This window comes from Diaporthe citri, assembly GCF_014595645.1.
Source record: "Diaporthe citri strain NFHF-8-4 chromosome Unknown scaffold_12, whole genome shotgun sequence".
Taxonomy (NCBI): domain Eukaryota; kingdom Fungi; phylum Ascomycota; class Sordariomycetes; order Diaporthales; family Diaporthaceae; genus Diaporthe; species Diaporthe citri.
The window spans coordinates 1,209,830-1,237,073 of NW_025064857.1; the positions used below are offsets into that span (position 1 = coordinate 1,209,830).

The 27,244-nt window shown below is 50.6% G+C and overlaps 8 protein-coding genes across 8 annotated transcripts; 3 read left to right on the forward strand and 5 right to left on the reverse strand.

The window, feature by feature from the left end:
• Positions 1–718: 718 nt before the first annotated feature.
• Positions 719–3,451, reverse strand: INS49_004631 (uncharacterized protein; the record flags this gene model as incomplete). The annotated part of the gene is made up of 3 exons (XM_043165419.1): positions 719–721; positions 1,082–1,665; positions 1,756–3,451. 3 exons carry the CDS (start codon positions 3,449–3,451, stop codon positions 719–721), a joined length of 2,283 nt encoding a protein of 760 aa, XP_043018134.1.
• A 1,207-nt stretch (positions 3,452–4,658) lies between these two features.
• INS49_004632 (uncharacterized protein) lies at positions 4,659–6,064 on the reverse strand (the record flags this gene model as incomplete). The annotated part of the gene is made up of 4 exons (XM_043165420.1): positions 4,659–4,688; positions 4,778–4,892; positions 4,972–5,063; positions 5,126–6,064. The coding sequence occupies 4 exons, from the start codon at positions 6,062–6,064 to the stop codon at positions 4,659–4,661; spliced, it is 1,176 nt and encodes a 391-aa protein (XP_043018135.1).
• An 898-nt stretch (positions 6,065–6,962) lies between these two features.
• On the forward strand, positions 6,963–7,716 carry INS49_004633 (uncharacterized protein; the record flags this gene model as incomplete). The annotated part of the gene is made up of 3 exons (XM_043165421.1): positions 6,963–7,228; positions 7,319–7,475; positions 7,537–7,716. The coding sequence occupies 3 exons, from the start codon at positions 6,963–6,965 to the stop codon at positions 7,714–7,716; spliced, it is 603 nt and encodes a 200-aa protein (XP_043018136.1).
• Positions 7,717–9,067: 1,351 nt separating this feature from the next.
• Positions 9,068–9,454, reverse strand: INS49_004634 (uncharacterized protein; the record flags this gene model as incomplete). Its single annotated transcript, XM_043165422.1, has 3 exons — positions 9,068–9,127; positions 9,220–9,323; positions 9,379–9,454. The coding sequence occupies 3 exons, from the start codon at positions 9,452–9,454 to the stop codon at positions 9,068–9,070; spliced, it is 240 nt and encodes a 79-aa protein (XP_043018137.1).
• Positions 9,455–12,397: 2,943 nt separating this feature from the next.
• INS49_004635 (uncharacterized protein) lies at positions 12,398–15,322 on the reverse strand (the record flags this gene model as incomplete). Its single annotated transcript, XM_043165423.1, has 7 exons — positions 12,398–12,805; positions 12,867–13,235; positions 13,857–13,954; positions 14,095–14,108; positions 14,168–14,346; positions 14,405–14,784; positions 14,860–15,322. 7 exons carry the CDS (start codon positions 15,320–15,322, stop codon positions 12,398–12,400), a joined length of 1,911 nt encoding a protein of 636 aa, XP_043018138.1.
• Positions 15,323–16,775: 1,453 nt separating this feature from the next.
• Positions 16,776–18,163, forward strand: INS49_004636 (uncharacterized protein; the record flags this gene model as incomplete). The annotated part of the gene is made up of 5 exons (XM_043165424.1): positions 16,776–16,940; positions 17,013–17,454; positions 17,507–17,558; positions 17,642–17,706; positions 17,778–18,163. 5 exons carry the CDS (start codon positions 16,776–16,778, stop codon positions 18,161–18,163), a joined length of 1,110 nt encoding a protein of 369 aa, XP_043018139.1.
• Positions 18,164–22,934: 4,771 nt separating this feature from the next.
• INS49_004637 (uncharacterized protein) lies at positions 22,935–23,530 on the forward strand (the record flags this gene model as incomplete). Its single annotated transcript, XM_043165425.1, has 2 exons — positions 22,935–23,313; positions 23,388–23,530. The coding sequence occupies 2 exons, from the start codon at positions 22,935–22,937 to the stop codon at positions 23,528–23,530; spliced, it is 522 nt and encodes a 173-aa protein (XP_043018140.1).
• Positions 23,531–24,030: 500 nt separating this feature from the next.
• On the reverse strand, positions 24,031–26,672 carry INS49_004638 (uncharacterized protein; the record flags this gene model as incomplete). The annotated part of the gene is made up of 7 exons (XM_043165426.1): positions 24,031–24,221; positions 24,278–24,479; positions 24,542–24,612; positions 24,664–24,867; positions 24,927–25,210; positions 25,641–26,591; positions 26,641–26,672. The coding sequence occupies 7 exons, from the start codon at positions 26,670–26,672 to the stop codon at positions 24,031–24,033; spliced, it is 1,935 nt and encodes a 644-aa protein (XP_043018141.1).
• Between the last annotated feature and the right edge of the window lie 572 nt (positions 26,673–27,244).

The following is a 27,244-nucleotide window of genomic DNA, read 5'->3' on the forward strand; positions in this document are numbered from 1 at the left end:
TGTGGGCTTGATTTGAAATTAATGACCTGTGCGTAGACTCGTCCATCATTGCATGGTACAGAAATATTGTTTAACTGGTCACCATATGCTCCACCCCGGGTCAGGTTGACGACAGTGAGACAGCGAGCGTGATACGCCCTTTTTTTCTTTTCTTTTCTGTTTTTCCTTTACAAGAGTGTCACTTCAAGTCTCAGCCATCCGATCCGTTCCGGCCCAGCAGGTTAGTAATGCCCCATGATTTCTTAATGTCATTTCCGTGGTAAGTTCAACACTGTCCCATTCAAGTACACTGTCTTCACACAAGTGCACAGGTTCAGAAAACTTTAAACTTGAAATACAGGAACAAAGGATTACCTCAATTTGCTCCCGAATAGCAGGACGACATAATACAGATTAAAGCACTAAGGCGGCTTAGAAAGACAGAAAGACAGGTTCTAACTATACGTAATACATTTCGCCTGCACAATGGTGTGAATTTCTTACACTCGGAAAGATCATTGCCATCTTGACGAGGGAAAAATCTGAACGAGCTATTCTTTAGCTGTGGATATACAACTTGATGATGGACTCGCATAGTGAAACAAGGTCTCACCTGTTGAAGCTAAATGAACACTACAGTTTCATTTTTCAGTCACAACCTTGAAGAACAGGGTCTAAGTAAACTCGTGATTATTCAATCTAACACAGAAAGGGATATTCCTACCCATTAGGAAAGTACTCACTACCGGAGGTTAATCCTAAAACTGAAAAAAGGTTCATCCAGACCGAGTACATTATCTACCCTCATGGGAAGAAACTCGAATGAATCTATCTGGATACCTTCAAACTCCGGATATTCCTCCAACATTTTCCTTGCGCCATTGCAGAAAGGCGCCCCTTCCACCAAGGCAGTAAATGCCTGCGCCTCCTGCGGGGACTCACTTTCCCGACGAATAGATAGACTATTCCTGAAGTCTTCGCCCATCAATCTGTAAACAAAAGGCCGAAGCTCATCCCTGAGGTTCTCTTGTATCACATCGTAATACATGATTCTCTTCAGGTCGCGGGCCGGCCTTTTTAGATAGAGCACCCAGAAACTAACAAGGATCTCGCGAAGCGGAAGCTTCTCATGTTTATGTCGCGGATCGCTTCTTGCGTTCCAGGCCTGGGTACAGGCTAGGGTGTCCCCGAAGCTGCTGTCCGATTTGAAGTAGAGCAGCTCATCGACTGTGCCGTTGGTGACGGATGGAGCACCGATGCGGCATACTCGAAACTCTGACGGGTCGAGAATTGGGTATTCTTCGAGTTCGGTGTGGATCTCACTGCTAATATCAAGGTCAGTGACATCATAGCCCCAGTCCTCCAGCCGCTGTATAGCTTTGGACCCATCTGGCTCGGCAAGCACCAACCGGCTACTCATCTCGAAAGGATCGTTCCTGATCGTTCGACCGGCGTATGTTGCAATGTTGATTTGATCAGCAGGATTGTCCTGGGTTATAAGCATATTGTGGTGGAGTGCGAGCCTCTGCCCCGTCCGGTTTGTCCTCGCAAAGCACTGTGTCTCTGAGTCGCGGCTGTTTAGAGGGCTGATAAGGATTTGGTAGTTGGCCGACTGTAAGTTGAGCCCGGTTCCTGCAGCGGAGAAGGGTGTAATGAGAATGTAAGAGTGCTTAGCATTCTTCCGAGCTGTGAGTGAAGTGAAAGCGTTAATAACAGCTTCGCGGTGTTCAGGGCGAGCGCGAGTGTGAAATAAGGCGGGGGCGAGATCGGGCATACGCTTCAGTAGAATCAAATAGAGAAAGACGGCAGTACCGAGAGTTGGCGTCACTATTACCATTTTCTTGAGAGAAAGATTCTCCTCGTGGATGCTGGCCCGCGCCTCAGGGTTCGGAGCGCGTTTGTCGTTGTCTTGTTCACGCATGCGCCAGATCTCGTCTAGGATGAACTCTAGCTTCGGAGATTCGTGGACAATCTCCTCTAGATGCTGCTGGAATCGTGCTATTGTCTCGACCTTGAGCTTGTTAGACTGCGTCATCGCGTCGATGCTGTTCCTCAAACTCTCTTCCTCAATATCGAGGTCTCCCTGTCGAATGAGTTTAGCAGCGGCAGGGAAAAGTGAAACGAAGTGAAGAGCAGCGTCAACATTTAAGGCGTACTGAGGCTGGTAAACTTCTTCGTTGTCTTTGGCGATGCGTGCTTGACTGCGGAATACTTCTCTGGCTTCGTATGCGACTTCCTGAACATTGTCAAGATACTGCTGTGGGGTTGTCAACCAAACCCTGTTCGGGCTGGTAATCTGCAGTCCAGTAATTGGCTTTCCGAAGAACTGCGATGTGACCGTATTCCTCAATACCAGATTGTCGTCAAAGACTCTTCTCCAGTGTGCTTGGAACGTCTCCATGTCCTGGTCCGAGGACCTGGCCGTATTACGTGCGGCGATAATGTCTGCAACTGTTGCAGCGCGCGATAGATCGCTAGAGTTGCTGATGAGGCTGATGGGTAGCTCGAAATCTTCAAGTAAGCGGATCGGAGTAGCACTTACAAGCCACAGGTCTAGCCCTTGGCCGACCTTCGATTGTGTCTTGGCAATGGCCATCGATCGGGACTCCAGACGCATCGCCATGTGACTTTCGTCACTGAACATGACCCCAATTGATGGAGTGTCCTCACTCGTGAAAGTATCAAGCATTTTCTTGTTTCCGTGGGCCGAGAGGAAGATGTATGTTTCCGGCGCTCCCAGTAGATTTCTTCCTGCTGGACGAGTCAGGGACTTAGTGGCCTGACCAAAGTCTCGCTTCAACCGTGATGGCACATCGGCATGCAAGATACAGAGATTGTACGCCGGATCGAGGACTGCCTTTTCGAAAATCGAAATCCACTGCCCAACCACAGGTAATGGGGCTTGAATGAGGGCAGCACCAGAGGGGCCAACGCCAGCGTCAATGAAGCTGCGAGCTTTTGAGGTTGGTACACAATAGCAGACCACTGCGTTTTGCTTCTGGGAAGGACATTTCAGCCCCTCACCGCTAGCAGAAGCCGGTAAGTGCGAGGCGGCAGCTGGCCCTGTCTTGCGTGCTTTTTTGGGGTTGCTCCAAAACGCCTTAACTTCCGCCGCAGAGGCAAAAATGGAAGCGCGAAGAAGCACGGCCGATATAACGATAAAGCTCTTGCCCGTACCTGCGGCGCTGGCTTGCAGACCGCCGCGTAGTCCCCCGGTCCTTTCACGTTGGTTTAGCATTTTCCATGCTTCACAGAGCTGGAACGGAGTTACAGAGAGTCGGCTTTTTGGTACAGAGATAGAGCGCTTCTGGGGATCCGTATGAGAACGAGGGTCAAATCCTTCGATTAATCCACTGCATTGCTCAACAAAGTCCTCCATGCTTACCGGCGACGCCACGGGCAGTTGAGAGTTGAGGTTGGAGATGGGGTCGGATTCCGCCAGAAGGCTCGCAAGTTGAGCCTGGTCCTCCATGATGATGGATGACCGTGTTTCTTCGAGTTTGATGAATGGGTAGCTTGCAAGTTCTGTGAAATCCAGTGGTTCCAAGTTGATGGAGATCGAATTGACAGTTACCAACAATGTAATTGTGCGCACATTTTATACTTATCCAGATCTATTGATGCCAGGGTAGCGAGCTATGATGGGCCGTTCAACCATACGATCAACCCCGGCGGATAATGGAAATGGTTGTAAATGGTACACTGTCAATGCCGGACTTGCTTGTTCATCGATGGCGAGAACGATGAAATAGCGAAGAGAAGAATAGACTTGTCATGTAAGATTTTGATTGGTTATCTTGATAAAAGACACGGCTAATGACAATGACCTTATTCCTTGTACTGTGTCTTTCATGGAGAACAGGTGTATTAATAGTATACCAAGATATACGAATCGCCACTGTGTATGCCAAGAATTTCACACAGACTGCTTGGTGTTGCCAAGGGGGTTGCTGCTAATATTACCATCTTGTTGGATCACTTGTTGCGCACCATAATGAGCAAAGGTATATACAGAAGCCATAGGGTGGCAGCCAGTTGCGTATGGCATAGCGGATGAGTCTATAACACGGATGCCGTCAAGGCCTCTGATTCGAAAGGAGCCACCTTCCAGGACGCGGCCAAGCGAAACTGTGCCAACCTGGAAAGAGGATTTAGCCAACAATGTACATGAGCACACGCTATAGGAGGATTTCAATGCTCCCCCACTGAGTCTCAGTTCACCTACCGGATGATGAAATGTAGTCGCTGAATTCTGGATGGCACGCCATAGGTCCTCATCTGATACGACGTCTGAGCCAGGGAAGACCTCTCGAACAACGAGTTTACTGAGAGAGGCGTCAGCCCAGACATCGCGAAGTCTCTTGTATCCATGTATCATGGCGGCTTTGTCACCTAAAATAAACAAAGACGATATGATCAGCATGGGTATGAGAGCGTCTGAACGGCTTCTGTGATTTTACCAAGGTCATTTCACACCAAAAGCAAGGTATGATGCGCTGTACATACTGGCAGAACCCCAATAATTGGAGTTAATTATCGGATCGTCGCGGAAGTCGTTTGAGGCCAAGTGCATCTCTCCGTTTGCTTCAGGCTGTACAAGACCAACAAAGCCTGAGATGACATTTCCGGTGGAATTGCCGCTTAAAGGAACTGTGGCGCACTGAATCAAAAGGTGACCCCTATCCGCGGGTAGATCCGTGTGAAAGGAACTATTAACATTGTCGAATACCGAGTCAGGGGCACGGTAGACTGCAAATGACACGCCGTTGGGTGATCCTAGAACGCCTGGGGATGCCACCTCTGTATAGTCTGCATTGGCTTGGGTGGCCATGGTCTGGTTATTGTCGTACTGGTACAGGGTCTGTACGTCATCGAGGACCTCGTACTCAATGAAGGAATTGTGGTGGTCGAGCCTGTAAGTGAAGTACAAAGAGTTGTGAGAATGGCTTTTTCTTCCAGAGGCGTATCTTGGGTTCGGGCTCCTCGACTCACAAATTACTTCCAACATCCGGTATATCTGCCACAACATCAATGCTGAGATTTCGCAGATGATCTGCTGGTCCTACACCGGAGAGCATGAGAAGCTAAGTCACAAAGGTCAATCACGTGTACATAGAAAGTATTCGTATTAGTCAGAATCTCTTACCTTTGGGCTATTAATGGCCCAACCTGAAAGAATAACTTCCCGGGCCTGGACAGTGGTTTCCTCCGAGGGGTTATTGGAATTGACGTATGTCACACCAGTTGCGCGAGTGCCGTCAAAATTGACCCTGGTGACCCAAGCATGATGAAGTTGCTGAGCGTTCGACCTGGTGGCCATTTGCCATCCAAAAGCCTGAGGCGCGAAGACTCTCGTCCTATTTTCTCCGCGAACGCCGACGAGACCGCTCGATACGCCAATGCCAGTGCCATCGCTCAGGTCGACAAGAGGGAGACCCAATGTGGAAGTATAGGCCATCATGACGGCCGTCTCGATTCCGAGGTCATTATTCCGCATCGTAAGCTCTATGGGGCCATCGCCGTAGACACTGTGGTTGACCGGCGGGTTGAAGGTTTGGTCAGGCAGTCGGTTGTAGTGAGAAACGGCTCTGAAGTTCTCGACCAGATTTTCCCAACGTAACCCATCATCACCTGCTATTTCCACCCATTCGTCAAAAATGGAAGCAGCACCACGGCAGTGTCCTAGGTAGTTGATAGCGCTGCCACCACCGAAGCCACGGCCTTGGTCGAGCGTAGGCGTGCGGCCGTTGAGATTCGGATCGGGCTGGGACGTATAATTCCAGGCGTGCTCAGCGAAGAGCAGTCGAGGGGCGAAAAGCGGCACGTCTATGTTCTCGACTCCCGCATTATCTGGACCGGCCTCAAAGAGCATCACAGACACGTGGGGATTCCGTGACAGCTGCTCAGCCACTACAAAACCTGCTGTTCCACCCCCAACAACCACATAGTCAACCTGTTGGGTCTGGCCTCCGCCACCGGTCTGGCGACGGCCTGTGGAGGAGGAGGGCAATGCAGAGGCAGGATGAACGGCAAGTGCCCAAAGCAGGGAATGCATTACGCCGTTGCTCATGGCAGAAGACTTCATGGTGTAAGCTGGTCTGTTATGGGTGGAAAGTCCTTTGAGCGTGGAATACTGTAGCTGAGGACCCGTGCAAGTGGCTCTCTACTCGATGCCTCAAAAACAAGCCGGCCGGTAAGTAGTAAAAGAAAGACTTGTCGAACCATTCACATCTTAGTTCTTGGCCACCCTGTCAAGCACGACATTAAGTATTCCTGCACGGTCGCGCATGCGTTCCTTCGTTATAGTATCTCATGTGATTAATTTGTATAAATCAGATGTTATCGCAATCGTGTCTCCCGTTAAGCGCAGCTGTTACCAATGAATTGGAATGAAAGAAGCTAAAGAGAGCTACGGAGCACGAAGGCCGGCTTGATCGGAGCTGCGAATGGAGTGCGTCCGAGATTGCGTCCGAGCTCTGCTCGGCACCCGGAAAGCGGCTTCGTTCGAGTACTCCGCAAACCCCTGCGCGGATGGAAATCTTGTTATGAACGCCTCACATGAACGGCCGCCGATAATTAGAGAGGAGTTCACCCCGCCCTGACTGCTCAAAACTTAATACAGCGGTACATGCAGAGAGTATGACGCCGTCGACCACTGGCGTTGGCCGCATTTCGTTGCTTGGCGTATTGACCCGAGGAAGATCTTGGAGGAGGATGCTTTATTAGTCTCATGCGGGCTAGTTTCCACGCAGATTGGCGTGTATAAAGGCGTCACACACTCACACTAGCACTAAAAGTGGTAAGTATCCCAACCTATAACCTTCAACTGATGAACTTGAATCTTATCACCGGAACAGCGAAAGGTCTCGGCCTGGAGCTGACCAAGCAACTCTCCGAACTGCCAGAGTCACAGGTATCCAAGATCTTCGCGGTAACCCGCAGCTCGCCATCGTCGGCCCTAAGCGATCTGATCAGTCGCAACAATGGGCGGATCGTCAACATCGTTGCGTCAGTCGACAAATACTAAAAGCGTGGAGAAAGCGGCGCAGGAGGTGAAGGGTCAGCTTGGATCTAGCGGCCTAGATGTGCTCATCAACAACGCCGCCATACAGCAGCACAGCCCCAACAACAAGATGGAGGATTTCAGTCCGGCTGACTTCTCCCGCATCCACCTCGTAGGGCCGCACCGTGTGATCACCGCGGTTTTACCGCTTCTTCGAGCCGGCACACAGAAGAAGATTATCAACATGTAAGCTCTCAGTAGCACCACCTCCCCTCCTACTTTCGCCAAGATATCCCGGGGTCCCTTAGAAAGCGCCCACTGATCACGTGGAAACAGCTCCTCCACGATGGGATCCATTGCATGGGCGGACGCCATGAACATCGCTCAAGGATCCGCGTACAAGGTCTCCAAGGCAGGCTTTCACATGCTGAACAAGCAGTTCTCCCTGGACCTCGCCGAGGAGGGCTTCACATGCCTGCTAGTATCTCCAGGGGTGAGTCCGAGACTCCAACAATACTTATTATGCACGTTACTGACCAAATAACCTCATCAAGTGGCTCAAGACAGACCTAGGCACCGATTACGGAGACTTCACTGTCGACGTGGGTGCTGCTGAGATGAAGAGAATCATCTTAGCGTCCACCCCAGCTCAAAATGGAAAGTTTCTGAACATCCACGTGCCCGGACACGAAAATTCTCCGGGCAGGCACGACGGGAAGGAGATCGAATGGTGAGGCCGGTGGGGTATGTTGCAACCAAATCATCGTTTCATTGCATCGTAGTAAATTGGCTGTAGACGATGTTATCAGACCAGTCATATACTAGTCTTAAGAAATTAATTTGGCTGTCTTTTTCGTCCAAGGTTGAATAGATCTTCCTCAGTGTCCAAGGTTTGGCGAGCCCAAATGCCATCTCCACTTGCCACATCCTGAAGTCGCCACCTGGGCGGAGGGCAGAGGGCTTAAGATGCTTTTACGGTCGCCTAAATACATATGGACACCCTAGAATGTGATATAACGGGTCAGTTAGACTTAAATAAAAGTCATTTAGATTGTTAAGCTCTGCTACAACGGTTGATCTCTTGTCCAATTGCTATCTTCTGCTTAGAATACGGAAACACCCTTGAATATGCAGATGGATACAGCATAATGACGAACCAGTTTACTTGAATCGATGTGAAAGATCAGACCATCTTCTTCAATTCGAATTAGAGTTTATATTGCGGCCACCTTGCTTGAACAGGTGATACGTAGCGAACTTGTGAGCGCCACGTGTGCGCGATGACGTCGCAGAGACCCCAACGGCTTGCGTAGAATAACTTTCACAAAGATGTTTCTCAAACTCTATGAATCAGGAGTAGACTTCCGAAGACTTTTCTGAAAATAAACCTCCTAATAAGTGGCAGGCACCGAGCTAATTTTCCCCCCGTCCGTGAGGACCACATTTCCATGAACCCATGCGCCGGCCCTTGATGCAAGCCACAAGGCCACACCAGCCATGTCTTTATTGCCCGGTCTCTGCATTGGTGACACAAGAGATGACTTCTCGTCGTCTGACAAGTTCTCCGTGCTAGCGATGAATCCCGCTGTCAATTCGGAGGGATATACTAGGTCTTGTCAGTTATGCTACTATGGTAAGAGAAGAGAGATTTAAGACTCACGGCCGGGAGCATTCACATTGAACCGTATCTTATACTTGATAAAGGTAGTTGCAAACTGCTTTAACATATGGGTCAATCCCGCCTTGCTAGCACTGTATGTGTAGTGCGGTATTGGGATCCGGTCGTAAGCAGCCTCTGATCCCGTCTTAACCACTTGAGCTTTGCACGACGTTCCCCTTGCTGTTTCCTGCATCAAGAAGGGGGAGAAAGACCACTATGGACCAGAAAGGACCACCAATATTCGTAGCGAATGTGTTCAGGAATAGACCCTGGTCAATGTTCCAAAGGTCTCTTTGCACTTCGGATAAGGTCGACTGGTCCGGCCCGCAAATAGAGATTTTGTCACCGAAAATGGGACCTGTGGTACCGGCGTTGGCTACTAGTAGATTGATGTAGCCGACTTCGGATGAGATTCGCTTTGTGATTTATTCCAAGTCTGCCTTTGAGGTTACGTCGCCTACGACAGGAATGAAGTTGCCGTATTTCTGTGCGAAGAATTGTCAGGGCCATCGCGTGTGATCAATGAAAAGCCCAATTGGGCAGTGCCATATGATTTCGAGCATTGGACGAGACGTACAGCTTCTTTCTTGGCGACACTTTCCAACACATCTTTGCGACGCTCAACGATATAGACTTTTGCTCCGTTCTCCTCCAGACCTTTGGCTATCATGAGTCCAATGCCTATACTCAATGTTAGTCATTCTCTTTCAAAACGCGTGCTCGACCACTGACTCACCTGTTGCACCGCCAGTAACGACGGCGACTGGGTCTTTAACTGTGAAGAGGTCTGCTGCTGATAGTGACGGAGACATGGTGATTCCAGATGATCGTCAAATTCTCTTGCAATATCTTGCTTGAGCTGTACGTATTTTGGATGTTGTCGTTATTAATGTGACGTGGTCAATCTCATAAATTCGTCCTACTTGGGTCTTGCTCCAGTGTCAGTGAGAGTCGTGAACAAGAGCAGATAGAATTCAACAGCTATTGTATGTGATACTCAAGTGCCATACCTAATTTATGTACTTAGTTTATATAAATTAAGTGTATCGGTATTAGGTGTCAAGTATATGAGCGTTGGGTGTGTAGGTGTGTAGGTGTGTAGGTGTGTGGGATATGGGTGTTAGGTAGGTGTATAGGCGTTGGGTGTGGGTGTTTGAATTAGGCCTGGGTGATGTGCTCTGATTAGTTGTAGTTATGGTGTGAGTTGATAATATACCGGTGTACCCTCCATTTTTGTAGGTGCGAATATCCGTTTTCGTTTTAAATGCAAGGCTCCCATGTACTGTTGAAACAATAGTAGGCAAAAGATTCGTGGTTCATAGATCTTTGATTTTCTTGGTAAGTGATCCAGATAATTTCTCTGCAGGGTTCGCTGACTCCCGAATCCTTGCAATGTGTAGGAGGATTGGCTGGCAATCGGTTGAAATACTGGCATGGACGCTGCTAAAGTGCTCTTTTAACAGATTGCGCTTTATCTGCTCATTGACTGCGTGGAGTGATCCGAGCACTCCCATGCCTTCCATGGCGAGGATGCCGATGGCATAACTAGCCACATGGCCATGCTTATTCAAACATGTCCCCAGTGGGGGGATCCGTCGATCTCCGCTCAGCGGTCCATTCTTGCGGTAACCATTGCTATTGGTATGCTGGAACAACACCGCCGCGATTGGAATCGTTGGCTCCCATCACTCCACGTACAGAGTCGGATATATTTGGGGAGAGGGGGTTGAGATATTAGACGCGGCCGCCTAAGCCGCCTGAAGCACTTGAGTGTGGTCGGTCTCAATATTGACTATAGCCGCTGTGCGTCCATTGGCATCGATCGGGAGGGTTCGGCTGGCCATCTTAAAGATGTGCTATATATTCTGGTGATGTGTTGGGGAGAAGAAAGCACAGTGAAACCGACGGAGTCGCGTCGCTGAATTTGAGCGCGTCAATCCGTCACGTGAGATGTGATCAACAAATCTCAGCGATTGCTCTCAGTTATCAACACTATATCTTGTCCTATTCGGATAAAGACTACCTAGGTATCGTAAATAGCTATATTGGGTGTTACTATGCCCCTTGGTCTAGGACTAGTTGGACACGCAGGACTTTATATGCTTAATTTGCAGTGAATCAGGCATGTGAATTAGGCGTTCGAATTAGGCGTGTGAATTGGCTATGAGAATTGTAGCGGGTATGTGAATTGGGCTTGGGTATATGAATCAGGTGTAGGTGAATTGGGTGTGGGTGGATTGGGTGTAGGTGATATGGGTGTGAGTGCACACTAGGTGAATGTATCTGTATACCATCCGTTTCTGTGTGAATATCCGTTCTCGTAAAGATAGACTGCGAAATTCCGCCCGTCTATCTACAAGTCATGTCTAGCCATTTTCTCTTGTTCCGCAGCCACGTGCCATACTTGACCAAAATAAAAGGAATCGGGGTAAAAGCCACAGCAATGAACCCCAGGATAGATGTGCTTCAAGCTACGCCCAGACCCTCGTAAATGTTCGTAGCAAAAATGGAAATGTTGCGCCGACAAGACAGCGGCTTAGATCGTTTCCCGCGAGAACTGTTGCTGCTTGTGTAGGATGCGCCAGAACCAAATAATTCAGTAGTGCGTTGAAGAGCAGAAGAATTGCCACGGAGAAAAATGCGGTGCCAATCACAGGCACGATCCAGTGTACCTCTGCTCTGCTGGTCCACCCGAACCAGAACAAGCACACCGGCAGGGAGATAGCGCCCACATAGCATGGCGGCAGAATCCATTCAGGGACAAGATCTAATGTTGAGCTTAGTGACAGTCTCATCACATGGTATTCCGAAACAACCGAATTTGGGGGGGGGGGTCGTTGTTTTGTGACTTACCGCCGTGCTTCGCAACCTTGGGCTGAAGCGACACACGCAACCACCAGAAATATCCCGGGAGTGTCAGGATGGCACCGATGAGGATTCCCAAGCACGTGAGTCCCGAGGTACCCAGGCCAAACCCGTAGATCTCTATAAATACGATCGGAAAAGACTCGAATCACATATAAAGCAGACCATAAATAAATGCCGAGTATAGATTGAGCGCTAAAACAATCGACTCTGTAAATGTTACTATGAAGGGTCGCACAAGCGTGTTCATCAGCATCTCTTGTACTGTCATTCCTCGTTCGTTCGAGGCAATGTCGGCTTCGCACACGAGCTTGTGATTTCCGGTCAGCTTTCGTAACCGGGTAGCTCTCCTGTGCAGGATATTAGCAGCCGAAGTTTCTGGCAGCAGGAAGAAGAGGATCAGGAGTGCGAATGCAGAAATCCAGAAGACAATGAGGAATACCCACGTCCAATCTCTGGCTTCGACTGCAAAGCCACCGATGAGTGGGCCCAAGGTCGGTCCGCAGATGCAAAAGAGCCCCCATAGAGCCATCCCACAGGCACCTTTGGTTGCAGTAAACATCTGGCAGTGTCTGTGTACACGGAAGCGGGTGGACAAAAAGGAGTGCGTCCCCCGCCTGCTTCTGTCCAAATCTTTCCCCTCTTTCTCCATCTGTCATCTCCTGCCTATGGGCCACGCTTGCACTGCATTTGAAGTCACCCACCCACCCACTCCGAGGAAGGAAGGAAGAGAGGAAGGTTTTGTTGGTTGTTTTTTCTTAGATAGATAGGGCCGTCCCTGGGCTGTGCCCAGCGCAGTCGGCACGAATCGTCATCGTGCCGTGCCTCTGCCAAGCAGATGGCCCCTAGGGATTGCCCGCCACGCGGCCAATCAAGTTGATTTAAAACCCCTATGAATGCAGTGCAGTGGTCAACAGATCTGCAATACTTGCTCCTCCAGTCGCCAGGCTCGGACTCCGCATAAATCCGGCCATGAATCGCAGGCCCAGCAGGGCCGATATATTCGTAGCCAGGGCGGTGGGCACTTGTAGAGCCACAAATGCCACAAGTGTGACAATGTAGATGCTGGTACGACCGACCGCCGGAACCTCCGAGAGAGGGGACCAGAGCATAGGTCCAAAGCCGTACCCAACCACAAGCAGCGTAAGCCCCGAGATAGACACAATGTGTGACACGCCGAAGGCGATGTCGACGACCGCAGAAGAATAGATGGCGGCGGCGATGTAGACAGCAAACGTAAGCAAGCACACTTCGAAGGTCACGAACAGCTTCTTGGCTGCCGACCAGTTCTGGGGGTTCTGGATCACGTTGCTCTCTTAGAATCGCCCTCTGACCACTTTTAGTTCCAAACGGACTCACCTCTGGGTCATATTGCCTGTACCAGCCAACAATGTAAAGGCCAGCTCTTCTATCAACTTCCCAGTCTGGGTTGATCATCTCACTGTAATCCCACGATTCCTCAGAATCATCGGGCCCTTTTTCTATGTCGATTTTATCAAGATGGATTTCCCGCAATGGAATCTCATCACTAAGCCGTCGTTTTGGCTTTGAGCGCCGGTCTCCCGTAAACTTTGGGCGCTTGACTGGTTTGGGGGAGAGGCCTTGTCGGGTGCTTGACACAGTGACAGTCTTCTCAGACCCGACGAAGACCATGCATGATATGAATTTGAGAATTTCGAAGCCGATGAAATATCGCTTTACAGACGCCGACTTATTGTTGTTGGTCGCCTATCGCCAGTGAGATTAGCATAGGACAAGATTCCGGCGGCTTTGGCATGGCTCTCGAATACCGTTCTGCCAACATAGTGATCAGCCGTACTTACGGCAGAGTCGTTTCTCGTCTGTCTAGAAGTGTCCGGGAGACTCGCAGAATCCCTTTCGGCACGAACGCGGGTGTCTTTCTTTCTGCTGGTCCTTGGGCTGATTGGAGGATAGGCTGTCTCGCGGTCTCGCCCTGATGAGACCAATGTGTCGGCGGGGCGGCTGTTGCTTAGCCTTGTATATTTGAGAGTCTCGTGCAGGCGGTGTGTGGACTGACTCCCGAAACTGTCAAGTCGGACCGTCTCCGCAGTATTTGAAGGGTACGACCCTTCTGGCACAAGCGTTGCTGCTGAGGCCTTGCTGTTCAGCCAGACTGACCTACCCACGCTCTCTTCACTTGGACGCCGTGACCTCCTGACCCAAGCTTCTTCTGGGGGGATTAGGGGGCAAAGGTGGGTTCTGTGGGCGCCTGAGATGCTGATATTCCTCAGCTAAGTAACTGTCTTGGTGAAATGATGAGTATCTCTCAGGCGGTGAGTTCCGCCGGGGATTCTTTGGGGGTAGGGAAGGAACTATTGGGCTTGTTACTGCGACGCCAATTGTGGAGAGGAATGGGTCATCGTCAGCAAGATAGCGCTGCCAGATGGCCTGCTGAACCTCCTCAGGGTACTTGAATACCCTGCCGCCTGTAACAAAGCGGCAGCACCAGCCAAAGAATGAATCTCGAAGTTTTGCTATCACCATCTCGTGAGACCCGCCCAGTTTGGGTGTGCTCAAGCGACTGACCTTTGGAACGAACGTAAACGAACAGGGTATGGATACGGACTATCGCGAACATGGCTGAGGTTGTCTAGTTCAGCAGTCGCAGAGGCTCAAAGCAATGGTGCACAGACACGTACTCCCCTGGAGGCGTTGCGAGTGTTTCCATTTTCTTGGCTACCGTTGTAACTCCGGCCTTCACAATCTGAGCGCCAGGAATTTCCATACATTTTGCTAGACATTTGCTGTCTTCTAGACCGTCGAGGTGCGTCAATATCGCGGTGATAACCGGCCTCTGAGATTTGGTTGAAGAGAACCACTTCAATCTCATGTCAGTAAATCAACCCTTAGTTTAGACTCAGGGAGCTTGAACTTACAAATGGCAGTAAATGCGCATCGGGTTTATGATTCAAGCCCTTCGTGAAGTCAAAGTCAGCTGCCAAGAATTCATCTTTTGCCTCGGCTGGGTATGTCATTACGGCGTCCCATATGCCATTTGGGCTGGCCGGGAACGCCTGCATGTCAAAGCGGGTGATGATGCCGAAATTGTTGCCGCCGCCCTTCAGGACCTTGAACAAGTCGACGTGCTCGTCGCGGTTTGCTTGAACAATTTTGCCATCGGCGAGCACTACCTCGAAGTTGACGACTTGGTCGCATCCGAATCCGGCACGGCAGGTGTACAGGCTTGTCCCACCACCCAGCAGAAATCCTGCCACGGCAACATCTCGTTCACGGCCACCCGCTACCATCGCGTTGTCTTACCAGTGGAACAGCCATATGTTAGCGATGTAATCCAAGGGTGCAAAGGAAGGACTAAGGCCACACGACTCACGCTTTTCAAGCTCGGCATACACATCCCCCCACCGCGCGCTTGGACCGAGACATGCCAAGTTATCCTTGGCGCTGTATGTCGCTGCGTTGAGGAGGCCGAGATCAATAGTGATCCCGTCTTCGATACTACTTGCCCCAGGGGAAGCCATGTGCCCTCCGCTGCGTATTGCAATCTGGCATCCTGGCGTGGCAACAAGGGCCTTCAGGGCCGCTGATACCTCACGTGCATCACGAGGTTGGACGATGGCCCACGGTCGAAGCTGTGAAGTACGCGACCAGTAGGATGCTGTTCGAGTTTCGAAGTGGTCCTCCCCAGGCAGATGCACGACGTCTCCCAGCCTGGCTCCTTGCAAAGCCTTTACTGCGGCATCGGCTGTGTTATTGTTGAGGCCATTGCGAACATTGCCAGGTGAGTTGCTAGTATCAGTGAGAGCAACGGCAGTGGTGCTCGCGGTTATCGCCATTGTGACCGGGACAGAAGCTCAGAATAAGTGTGAACTGAATATTAGACAGAGAGACTGTCTACAAAAAATAGCTTAAGCTGTATCTCATTAAGTTTTTTTTTATTTTCCAACTTATCAAACATATCTTGCGAAGTAAAGTATTGAATGCCTCCGTCCTCTTCTCTCAGATAGTCATTTCTGCACTTCACGTTCCGTATGCCGCACGAACAACGAGTTTGCAAAGTGCTGAGCACGCCCTGTCTCGCAGGTCAGCTCGGCCTCCGACCACTCGAGTTCTTCAAGTAATGAATTTCAGCACTTGATTCGTTCGCTTGTTGGGTACCTTGATGTCAAATCAACAAAACCTGCCTGGTCCGCAGATCGCCGCCCGGAACTCTAATAAAGTTAAGTGGCTTCGCGGTGCGATCGGGATGCCAAGACCTTGCCTACCGAGTATCTGGTCCACACAAAACCCACTTATTAGACACACATGGGCGATAAGGTTTTACTCCTTCGCATGTCTCGGCTCTCTGGTGCAACACACTTTTCTTCTTTGCCAGTCCCACTGCATGTCGGCGCCTTACATGTGACATCTCAACCTGAACTGCAAGCGCCTGTGAGGGAACATGCACGGCACTGAATCGGGGCTGAGGCGATCGCAATGGGCGACTGACTCGCCCAGTGCTGACTGCACACCGCAGCCTGTGCGTGAAATCGCGATGACTTCGATGCACGAGGACATTCCGCTGGCGACCCATGGCCCATACAAAAAGCCGCCGCCGTCGAGGCGGCAGATGCAGGCGCTGTCTTGGAGAGAAGGGGGGGGGGGGCGCATTGAAGCTGAGTCTGCAGGTCCATGGGTATGAATCCCGCGATTCATCAAACCATCTGATCATCAGCAGCTTTGGCAGCTTCGGCAAAGTCATTACCCTCCGATCTGAGAACCCGAGTCCATATATTCGGACAACGTGCACATCCGGCCAGCGTCTATCCACAATTCCGATGGGGCCTCGACAAGAAAGCAAGCTCCCGTGATGACGGAATAGTCTTGGTCTTTCCCCACAGGGCGCCGCAATCCGCTACGGCGAGGCTACCGTCAATAGACTCCCGTGCGGCCCCACGGGTATATGCTTTCGGCGCATGACCAACCAGGGCATGATCTCCTGGAACCCACTGCGGCGGTTTCACGACGTTCCAGTTTTCGGCCTGGTGTGGCCTGTCTTGTCTCCAAACAGGCTAGCATGCCAAGTTGGATCTGGCCCCAAGAACTGGCGTGCCTGGTTGTTGAGTCAGGGCTAAGGTAGTGGCTACGGCTAGACAGCAATTACTAAATAAAGATTTTACCAATTCGTCGGGAACATGCGAGAGCCCGCGTCGATAGAAAAATGTCAGGTTGGCCTGTGCCAACTCCTGAACTCCACGAGTCCGTGATGGCTGGCTCTCCGTGAATTTCGAGAATGTCCACTTGTTGACCATGGCGCCGCCTTTCTCATCGCCCCAAGGCAACGCGCCGCAGACGCTGGCTGCTCTGTGGTGCCTGGTAGCCCTGGCGTTGGTGTTTGTCCTCCTGAGGCTTTATACCCGGTACAAGGTCATCGATGCCATAGGGATAGATGACCATCTCTTCAACGTCGCCTTCGTGAGTAACCGAGATGTGTGGGGACGTGTACCAAACTTCCGCGTACTGACATACAGCCCCTGTCGCGAATAGGTCCTCCTAGTCGCGTACTGCGTCTTGATCACGGTATCTGCCTTCTACGGCTTCGGTCTAATTCGCGACGATGTCCCAGATCCATGGGATCGGTCGATGGTGATCATCCTCACAAACGCCGGCCAGACCGTCGTCGGGGTTGCAGTCTGGATCTCCAAGACCGCTCTTGCCTTTTTCTTGCTGCGCATATTTGGCGCTTGCGGCCGCAAAACTCGGTGGACTATCATACTGCCGCCTGTTCTCCTCGGACTGTTCGTCACCGCGGGCCTGTTGGCCTTTTGGTTGGAATGCCGACCGATTTCTTACTTGTGGGACCGGCTGAATCCGGACGGAGTATGCGGTGATACTGCCGTGTACTTGAACCTTATCGCGGCTATCCTCAGCTTTTTGTGTGACTTCATCTTTGCGGCCCTGCCGTGGTTTACTCTCAGAAAGATCCAAAGTAAGCACGATGCAACACTCATGAAAGACTCTCTACTAACTATTGCAATTAGTGCCACCTCGGGAGAAAAACATCGTACTGTATAGTCTGAGCCTGGGCATCTTGTAAGTCTGTTTTCTGGTTGTCAGAAGGCCTCTCAATTTGCACTCGAAACATCATTCAGGCTTCTAACAACTTCTTGTATTAGTGCTGGCGCATGTGGAATAATGAGAGCAGTAAAGCTGCCAACCATGTCTGATGGGGAATATATGAGTATGTCCGGAATACCTTGGCAGTACGATCCGAAAACCTTATTTGCTAATTATGCCTCTACCTCACCATAGGGGACAGGGCCACATTGATCATATGGCATGCCGCCGAGCTGACAGTGACCATGGTCGCCATCGGAATTCCAGTTTGCCGCCCCTTGTGGAAGGGCTGGGTGAATCGGCTACTGCCAGGCGGCGATCAAGACCAAATATACTCGGCCAGTTATTTCAGTGGTGAGCAGAGGACAATTGGAGGTTCCGAGATGTGGCCATCGAAAGAGGGTGATTCAAAGTCGAGGTCAAAATCCAGGAAGGGTAGTAAGGGCCACAAGTCCCGGCCCAGTGACATGAACATTCACACCGACGATATCGAGATGCTCGACGCACGAGATGCGAGGGAAAAGGACCCTACTTCAGGTGGCCATACTCCAGATAGCTGGTCATCTTGGAGCCGTGCATGATCCTCGCGATCAAGAGCAGCAGCAGGTCCACTTTAGGTACCCAGCGCGATGGGTTTCCCACTTCGAAGTAGATATTACATTTGCATTAAAGCTGTTCCTGTACAAATAATATCTTCCCATAATGGTACAAGCATATAAGCATGCACACCGTGGATTATAAGTCGAACGGAGTTTCCCTACCGAAATGGCCACCCACTGGCACTGGCATGTATAGAAACTCGTCAGTTTATCGATCAGCAAGTCTAGTGTGACGCGGACCAGCTAGCAGAACACAGTTCACGCAACATTTTATCGACGTAGTGCATCACAGGCAATCATAGATTGTATTGTTGAATTGTATCTGCTTCGTTTCTAATGTCCTAACCCCGTCCAAGAGCAAAATCTGCGGATATATACCTCGATCGTGGCTAAGAAGCCACCTGGCAAAGACCAACGAGGCCTCCCTGATAATCAGCTTCTACAGAGATCGAAAAAGTCTAGCGTATGTGGCTTTTCTTGGAATATCAGGACGACTTGATGTGCTCAGAACCATTCGCTGCCAGCACGGCCATTTTGTCCGTACCGTTGATTACCCGCTCACATTTACTGTTTAGGGACCCCAGGGCCTCCTTACCTCTGCTCAGTTTGGGGAGACGAGTATAACTGGCCCTCATTTCGGAGTAATATCGTAATCAAATGTCTAGCTAGTAGGATACAATGTCGCAGGCGCGACCTGTGCAGGTGAGTCCAGTTCCTGTGGCGGGAGTCCTTGCAGTAGATGGCTTCTGTCAGTTTGCGGTACGGCTGTCTGAGTTATTATACGAGGCAACTCACATGAGCTTCTTTTTAACACTCCATGTCTATTGGCATGAGCTTCCTGGCTGTTCTTCAGAATTTCCTAGGGCTGTATTAAAATTTGCTGGCCCTGGGTCGACATGTTGTGAATGAACGGAACTTTGGATTCTGCGTCATCGCCGTCGACCTGGTCATGGGCATGTTCGTCAATTCCTTTATTCCTGCTCGATACATGTTTCAACGACAGCCTTTCGTAAAAGGTATCTCCTGGAATGGTCAGGTGCGAGTATCACTGGGTAGTGGTGGACCATCTCTCAACGATCTGTGTTGTGATGCTGACACATATTTGCTGCCTTGATTCAGAGCCACACCAGAAGATTGTAGAGGGCGGTATCTTGACATAAGCGGAAGCCTCAAGTCTATTCCCTCCAGCATTTTGAACAATAGAATAGGGTGAGTGCAGATGTCATGAACCATCTGCATATCCAGCAGCCCCTTTTCTGTCATTTAACATGCATCAAGTGCAACGAGATAGGTTTTCCCAGTCCATCTGTTGAGATTGATTGGCACTTCAGATCGTAAAAAAGCGATGTCGACGTGTTTCCTCCTTCGCCGGTGTTTTCATTCGAGACACACTGCTGCCAGTGGCCCAAGGTCTCGAATCAACGTTCTCGAAGCTCAAGATGGTCTTTGACGTCTATCTCGAGAGACCATGCACGGCACTCAAAGTTTGGACACTATCGTAGAGATGCTACAGTTTCTATTGAAGGACTAGATGTTGAAATTACAATTATTGAACATGTGTAGACGCTCAATCTACGGGCACTCGTCATAAAGATTTAACAACTTGGCCAGACCTGACCCTTGGAGGCAGCTCTCAGGGGGATAAGATCTATAGAAACGTAGTGAAAAGTCCCATAGTGAATTTTTCGTCTAAATGCGCAGGAGCCTGCATCTGCGGGCAGGCGGGCAGTAGATGAGCAGTGGACGTCGTTCTCTTCTCTGTTGGTGGAAGGCTTTTAATTGGGGGGGGAGGGGGGGTCCCCAGCTGCTGAGGGGGAGGGTAGGGAGGATCCAAGCCTGCTTTCAGGTTAGGGTTCGCATGAAAAAAAGGATGCATGCCCCTTTAACCCAAAAGCCGTGCGGGCTGCGCCCCTTTCCAAGTCCTTCCTTCAAGCACCAAGATGCTAGTTCCAACATTCCGGTGGTGCTTGGCGCCGTTTGGGATGAACTCTCGTTCCTCCCTAAGCACTTGGACTGCTTTTGGAGCGTGCGCTCACTCAGCGAGATGCAGGCGCCGGTCTGACGTCGCTTTGCCTGTGAAACCGCGGCATGACATGGCCCAATTTCATGGGGGGGATTCCGACGTTGCCGGTCACCGAACTTTGGGGACCTTGCTGACGAGCAGAGGAGCGAGACGGTGAGGGGAAAGCAAGCTAGGTCGAGACGTGCTGCGAGGACCGCGAGGGTGACAAAAACCCCAGATTGGCGGTCTGTTTTGCGATCGCCTCGTCCTGGGTGTCCTCAGAGCTACGGGATGGGATAGCGTGCCTTCTGCAGCCTCCACCAACGCCGGATTATTCCCAGCGGGTAGCGCAATGGCCGGTCACTGCCGGGATCTACAGCGGCACTTCCGTGTGAAGGAAGTCGGATGGCGGAGGGCCCGCCGAGCTCGGATGCTGGTGTCTGTGCTGTCCGCCGGCAACGGGGCTCCCGCCTTTTTGATTTGGCACGATCGTTGGAGATGAGCGTGACGGCTGAGCATGCTTCGCTGAAAGTGCAACTTTACCGCAGCAGCCGTGAGGGGGTCAACATCAACAAGAGTCAGGAATGTGATTTGTCCTGGTCAATCATGGCTTTGTTGACAACCTTATTGTGATGTTCGCCGGTCAACATGTCCACGTATCCAGGTGAGGAGATAAGCTTTCAGGTCGCTGCTAAGGCTCTGGGCATTCCGCCGTGCTGCCCTGGGCAAGTGCTGGGCTGACCCCTGAAACGCTCCTGGAGTCCTCCCAGCGGCCGGTGAGCCTCACATCTGACCCTTTGTCGTCAGCTTGGATACTTCTGGCGTGAGTCGAGCTGCACCCTTCTGGCTGGCAAGACGCAAATCTTCGTGGTCCTCTCAGCCTCTGTGCTTGGCGTTGGCGCTCGGTTTGCCCCTCTAGGAAAAGGGTTGCCAGATTCGTGCTGCGATGCGACTGGCCTGCGCCCGCCAGCCCTCCGCTGGAACCAGAGAATGACTCTCCGCTGATCGACAAGACACCACACTGGTCTGTACCGTACTGCAGTTCCACCCCACGCTACGTAGTCACGAGCGGCCGTTGGAACCATGTTGGCGTGAGGGGGGTTGTTCGAGACATCATTTCACTGTCTAGTTCAAGACATCGGCTACACCCACCCTTCTTGGAAAATTCCCATGTGCTCAACCGTTATCATGTCTGAGTCCTTGTGAACCGTCAACCACCAGTAATGGGCAAAGAGGCCACCCACGCGTCCAAGGATTGCAAGAAGGAAAAAATCACGTTGACAGAATTTTTTGCTTGCCACCGCGCTTGAGAGGTCAAGCAGAGAAATGATATCGTCAATCTCAGGAAATTTTCTGTTTTGTTTCTCGATTTTTTTTTATTTTTTTTTCTTCGCGCGTTCTCCACCCCTACCTGTTTTAAGCAGTGGTCAGTGCTCACGATGTGTAAATCTCCTTTGAATCTTGCGGTCTTAGTGGGTGGCGGGGAGCAAAGCCGAAGCCAAGGTTGCATCGCAGATCCGCTCGTCGGGCGCGAAAGGGCGAGGTCATGACATGCCCCACTCCAAGTCCATCATACTCGGGCGGTAAGTCAGACCATGAAAGCACAGGTGTGCACACAACAGAGTCTTTCTCCGGGTCTTGTTCCCCAGATTCTGTCCAGCTGGTGTTGTTCCACAGACGTGTCACGGCCTTCGTATCCGGCACTTGTCGAGCTGGCGGGCCAGGGCGCATGAAGCCCCAGGCCTGCTTCTTTGAAATCAGGGAAAGATTATGAGGTCAATGCCTGTGACGACAGCTGAGAACCTGTCGGGCGCCGCTGGACAATGAGACAGCGCCAGCAGGGAAGACTAGCCAATGCCTACCCAGCAATCAGGTACCCATCTTGGTGCCCACACCGGCGAGACCAAGGTCTCCTCAGCCCAACCGCCAGCGGGTACGGTACTTCCCTGTCCTGAATCAAGGTACAGGCGAATAAGAGATCATCGCATCGCACCTGTGAGCTGTCAATCCAAGGCTCTCACCTCCCGCAGATATGCCGGGTTGTGGCACCCACTCAAATGAGCGCCCAACCCCACCCCAGACGACACCCTATTCTACATGTAGCGCTGTTGGTGTGCAACAAGGGAGTCACCGTAGTCACAGAGACGGAGTAGATGATCGCATTCTGTGCTGTGGTAGTGCAGCGCATTGACAGGAGCACCGCGAAGACGGCCGGACAACCAGGCCTTGACTCAGGCCAACGCTTGCAGGATAAGAAGCGAGCAGCGCCGTCACACACTCGCACAAAGCGAGCGCACGCACATGGGCCTTGAATGCAACCACAGTGACGAGATCACGCTGCAACCCGCTCTAGACCACCTTACACACACACACACACGCACACGCACCCACTCACACATTTGTCACTTTTATATATAAGTAATAGGCCCCCCTCGGCAGCCCTCCGTCGCGGCCTGACTCATGCATGCCCTGCCTCGCTGGATTCTGCGATAATAAGCAAACTCATACACGCTCTACCACCCACGTCTGACTGCGGCGCTGTCGACCTGCATACGCGCCGATCCATAAAAAGAAAGCTGACGACCCCCAAAAAAATCCTTCCGCTTGGAAATTCGGGTCGCCCTGGGACTTATATCCACCATAGCAACACAATAACAACCCAACAACCTGGGAATTTCAGCATTCTCGCTGGAAAGAAAATTCGCCAATCGTCGACTCTACCTCAAAAACGTCCAAATCAATCCACACAATATGGCACTATCACAACGACTCCAAAGAAGCGGCCGCCGCTCCATCACAGCCAAGGCCTCCTTCAGCGACGACGAGGACGCCATCACCCCCTGCTCGTCCCCGCCGCCCGAGCCCCAGCAGCAGCCCCTGGTGATGGACTCATGCACCAAGTCGAAGAGCCAGCGCCACTCCATCATCTCGACTGTCCCATCGCCGCGCAAGACGTCATCGTCCACGCGCACCTGGCACCTGGACCCGACCGCGGGCGAGGACCTGGACGACGCCGGGCTGTGGAGGCGCATGCTCGACATCCAGCGCGAGTTCCACTGCTACAACAGCGCGCGCATGGCCGCTGCGCTGTTGGAGTTGGAGATGGGGGTTGATGTTGGCAGATATGCCCGTGAGCACTCACTCGTTCCCTTCTCCCTCATTTTCTATGGGGGCCCGTTTCACTGACGTGCCTTTGTTGTGTAGCATCGCGCAGCTGTCTTGACCTCCTGAACGACAGCGTGTCTGACCTGCCCGAAGAGGACAAGGAGAGGCTCGTCGAGTGGCTGCACGAGAACTCGACGAAGCGGAAGAGGAGCGCCAAGTGGAAGCGCGCCTCGGTCTTCTGAGCCGGGCGTGGTCTTTTCTGCGCGTGCACGCACCGCGAGCCCCGGTTGGAGCGCGTTGCACTTGTCTTTTCTTCATGTTCTTCATAGACCCAAGTCTCACAACCGGGATGCATTTCAGGCGGTTGGCCGGCGTTTGGAATTGTTTGTGCCGGAAAGCGGCCCGTTGGAGGTTTCACAGATTGACTTGCATTTTTGACACGGGATGAGCGACGGGAAAACACATACGACTATCGATACCCATTTCTTACTCTAAATTGTTCTCTTCTTTTGGCCGGCTTGGGGGTGCGAGGGGGGTGGTTGCGCAAGGTGTTGGTCGGGGATGTCAACAGGGGCGCTTCGGAAGTTCCATTGGAATCGATCGACGTAGACTGAATGACAATATACACACTGCAAACCAGAATCACGAAAGCCTTGCTGTGAGCTGTTGCCATATGCTCCAAGCTAGTCACCCCGCGATGGCCTGATGTCTTGGCTGATCCACTCTTGCAAGCCCAATATCCTTAGGTATCAAGCCTCTCGTACCTTCTGAGCGCTCGCTTCTCTTCGTCCCCCTTGTGCAATTTACTGAGGTAATCCTTGAAATCCCTTGACAGCTCGACAACTGATCTCAGGTGCTCGTCGGTAAGCAGGATCTTGCCCTCTTCGTCTCTCTCATCCTCGTACTCCGCAAGAGAGACGGCAGTTTGAAAAGCTAAGAGGTTCCATTAGTTTCTTTTCACAGCGCAGTGGAATTGCTATAGAGCTCACCATTGCGTATCTCCCTCCCGTTCCATTTGACGGAGCGGACCTCGTTGCCCCTGATATAATCCTTGGCGTCCATACTGATCCGCATAAACTTGCCGCGATCCTTGGTCAGCTTCTGCATGAATGTCATCCAGACCTGTTGTCGTTCGTCGTCTGTGAAGTCGGGGTAGAACAGCTGCACGTGGATCCGTGAGATGAAGGCGTCCTTCGGCGCGTGTCAGTGCTCATCTCTCATCGCTGGTATTCTGTAACTTGGGAACGCCATACGTCAAATGCTCCAATCCTGTTGGTAGTCAGGAACAAGATACCATCATAGAACTCGAGGGCCCTGAGAAAACCTGGGCGCCAGTCAGCTTGCGTGTGTTTTCTACAATAAATAGAGCACCGACCAGCCACCAAGCTGTTCCTTTCCAGGTCAGCCGGTCCTCGTCTCTCCATGAACACGTCTGCCTCATCAATGAGAATGACTGCTCCCCAGCTCTTCGCGAGCTTGAAGCTTCCCGTCAGATTCGCTTCCACTATCGACGGATTGGTGCCGATGTCGCTGCTTGTTATAATCATCAGTGGCCGCTTGGTGTATTCAGCTATGGACTCTGCGAAAAGCGTATCGGCGTCAGTAGCTTCCACCCGACGAATGCGATGTCATACTTACCTGCTGTCACGGTTTTTCCGACACCCGGCTTCCCATGTAGAAGGAAGATGAGCCCGTTCCTCTTGCCCTTGACAAAGTCCGCGGCCCATGGCTCATGCTCGATTTGATCTCCACGCTTGTTGACGCGGATATAACTCTTAGCCAGCGCCTTGAGCATCTTGATCCTGGCCTGGTCCATCACGAGGTCCTCGATCATGTCGTTTTGAAATTCAGGTGCGTAGAAATTCTTCACGTGCAGCCACTCTGAATTCATCTCGTCAGTCATCTTGATGACGGTGAGTAGACTATTGCGCAACAAAACTCACCCCATACTCGCGACTTGAACACAAATGCGGGTAGCTCCTTTGGACAGAGGAGATACATGTGGCGACTTAATTCGTAGGCTTCGCTTGGCACGATCAAATTGTAATCGTCAAATATGGACTTCACGTCTCCCTTGCCGGCTGCTGTCTTTTTCTGGCAGATCTTGCATGTGCAATCAGAATAGAACTTTCGAGAATCACTCTCTTGAGGCAGCAGGCTCGGTCGGCGAGTGTTGGTGGAGGCGTAAAAAGTCTCTAGATCGGCCATGACCAGGCCATCAACCTAGCCATCATTAGTCACATACGCCTACATGGACTCCGAAGAGAGGGGGCATCTCTTACCTCGTTGTATGGGTGGACCACAGATCTGCCCCTGTGCTGTCTACACTGCTTCATCAGAAGCCCCCAATACATTTTCCCATAGTTAATGAGTTTTTCTGCCTCTTCGTTTTCGATCCGGTCACGATCGGGGACGAATATCGTGTCCACTTTGAAACTCTTTTCACCATCAAATGGGAATGGTGTGATTTCACCAACGCGTCGCCCGAGGTATTTTCCGTCGAACTCTAGTTGCCACCCATTCACCTTCCAAGGGGCAGTCGGGTTCTGGTAGATGCCACCCGTGACATGGGAGACGACCATGGCTTCCCATTCTGATTGCAAGGTGCGGAACAAGACGGTACTTCCGGGCTTGAAATTAATCCATAGATTATCGAACGTGTGGAAGCCTTTCTTGACGCGTTCCTCCTCTGCCCAGACCCTTTCCATAATATTGTCATCCAGGAATCTAAGAAGATGTGCAATATGAGCGGATGCGTCTTTCTCACGGGCACAAAGCTCATCGGGATCTTTGGCGTCGCAGTTTGCCCTGAACTTCTGCAGCACATCGTAGTGGTGTACAAGGATGGGATAAGGCCATTTGATTTCTATGGTAGACCCCGTGAGATCCTGGCTTGGATAGTATTGGACGACGGACCGTAGTGCATTGAGTATGGCCGAGGAATAAATTCGCAAGGAGTAAGATGGAGCTGAATCCAGAAGCTGGCCCTCCGAGGGTTCTTGCAGAGCTTCCCGGGCCTGTTCGAGCTTAGATCCCCCTGTCTCGTACCGTGTGATGAGCTCGAAGATTGGTTGATTGTCCTGGTTCTCGACTCGGAGTTCTCGTTGTTGGGGTTTATCTGAATCGGATCGATGGATCAAGTCGCCTGTAACACGATGACGAAGCTCTGTTCGGTACCTGATCCGTGGCCGACATTTGCTGGGTTCCTTGCCTTGTGAGCCTTCCATCTGTGGTGAGGCTTCTATGTCTTGGTTGGCGGCCCCGATCATGCTGTCAGGCTTAGCACCTGAAGACATCAGGTCACTGTAGACATCAGCAACAGCGAATCAAGTCTGACGATAGGCAGACGGACCTCGAATCCGATTGAGCTTTAACAGTTGTCATTTCCTCTATTCCTACCAGGGGGAAGGGGGGTTTTTAATTAAATCATGCAATGTAATCCTTTTAGGACATAATGTTAAAAGATAATTAAAATTTAGAAATTATAGCTAAAGTCTGCCTTTAAGCTATTATAAGGCTATTTATAATAATATATATTAGTAAAGAAATAGCATATTAAGGGTAGCATTATATTAGCTTAAGCCATTATATTATAGTATATTAATACCCTGTTAACCTTAATACCATTTTAAATTATAATAATATATTATCTTAAATATATTTATAAAAGGATTTTAAATGCTAAAATGGAATTATTTAAGTAATAATATTTATATTTAAAATCCTTTTAAATTTAACTTTATATAAATATAATAATTATAATATAGTATAATATTATTTATAAATTAAGGTTAATAAATAATTTTAAGTAAGCAATAATAACGGCTATATATATATATCTTAATATATTAAATAATAATTTTAAAATATTAAGATAATTTTATCTTAAAAATAGCTTATAATTATATTAATATTATCTTAAAGTAAGTTAACTTTAATATCTTAGCATTTAAGTA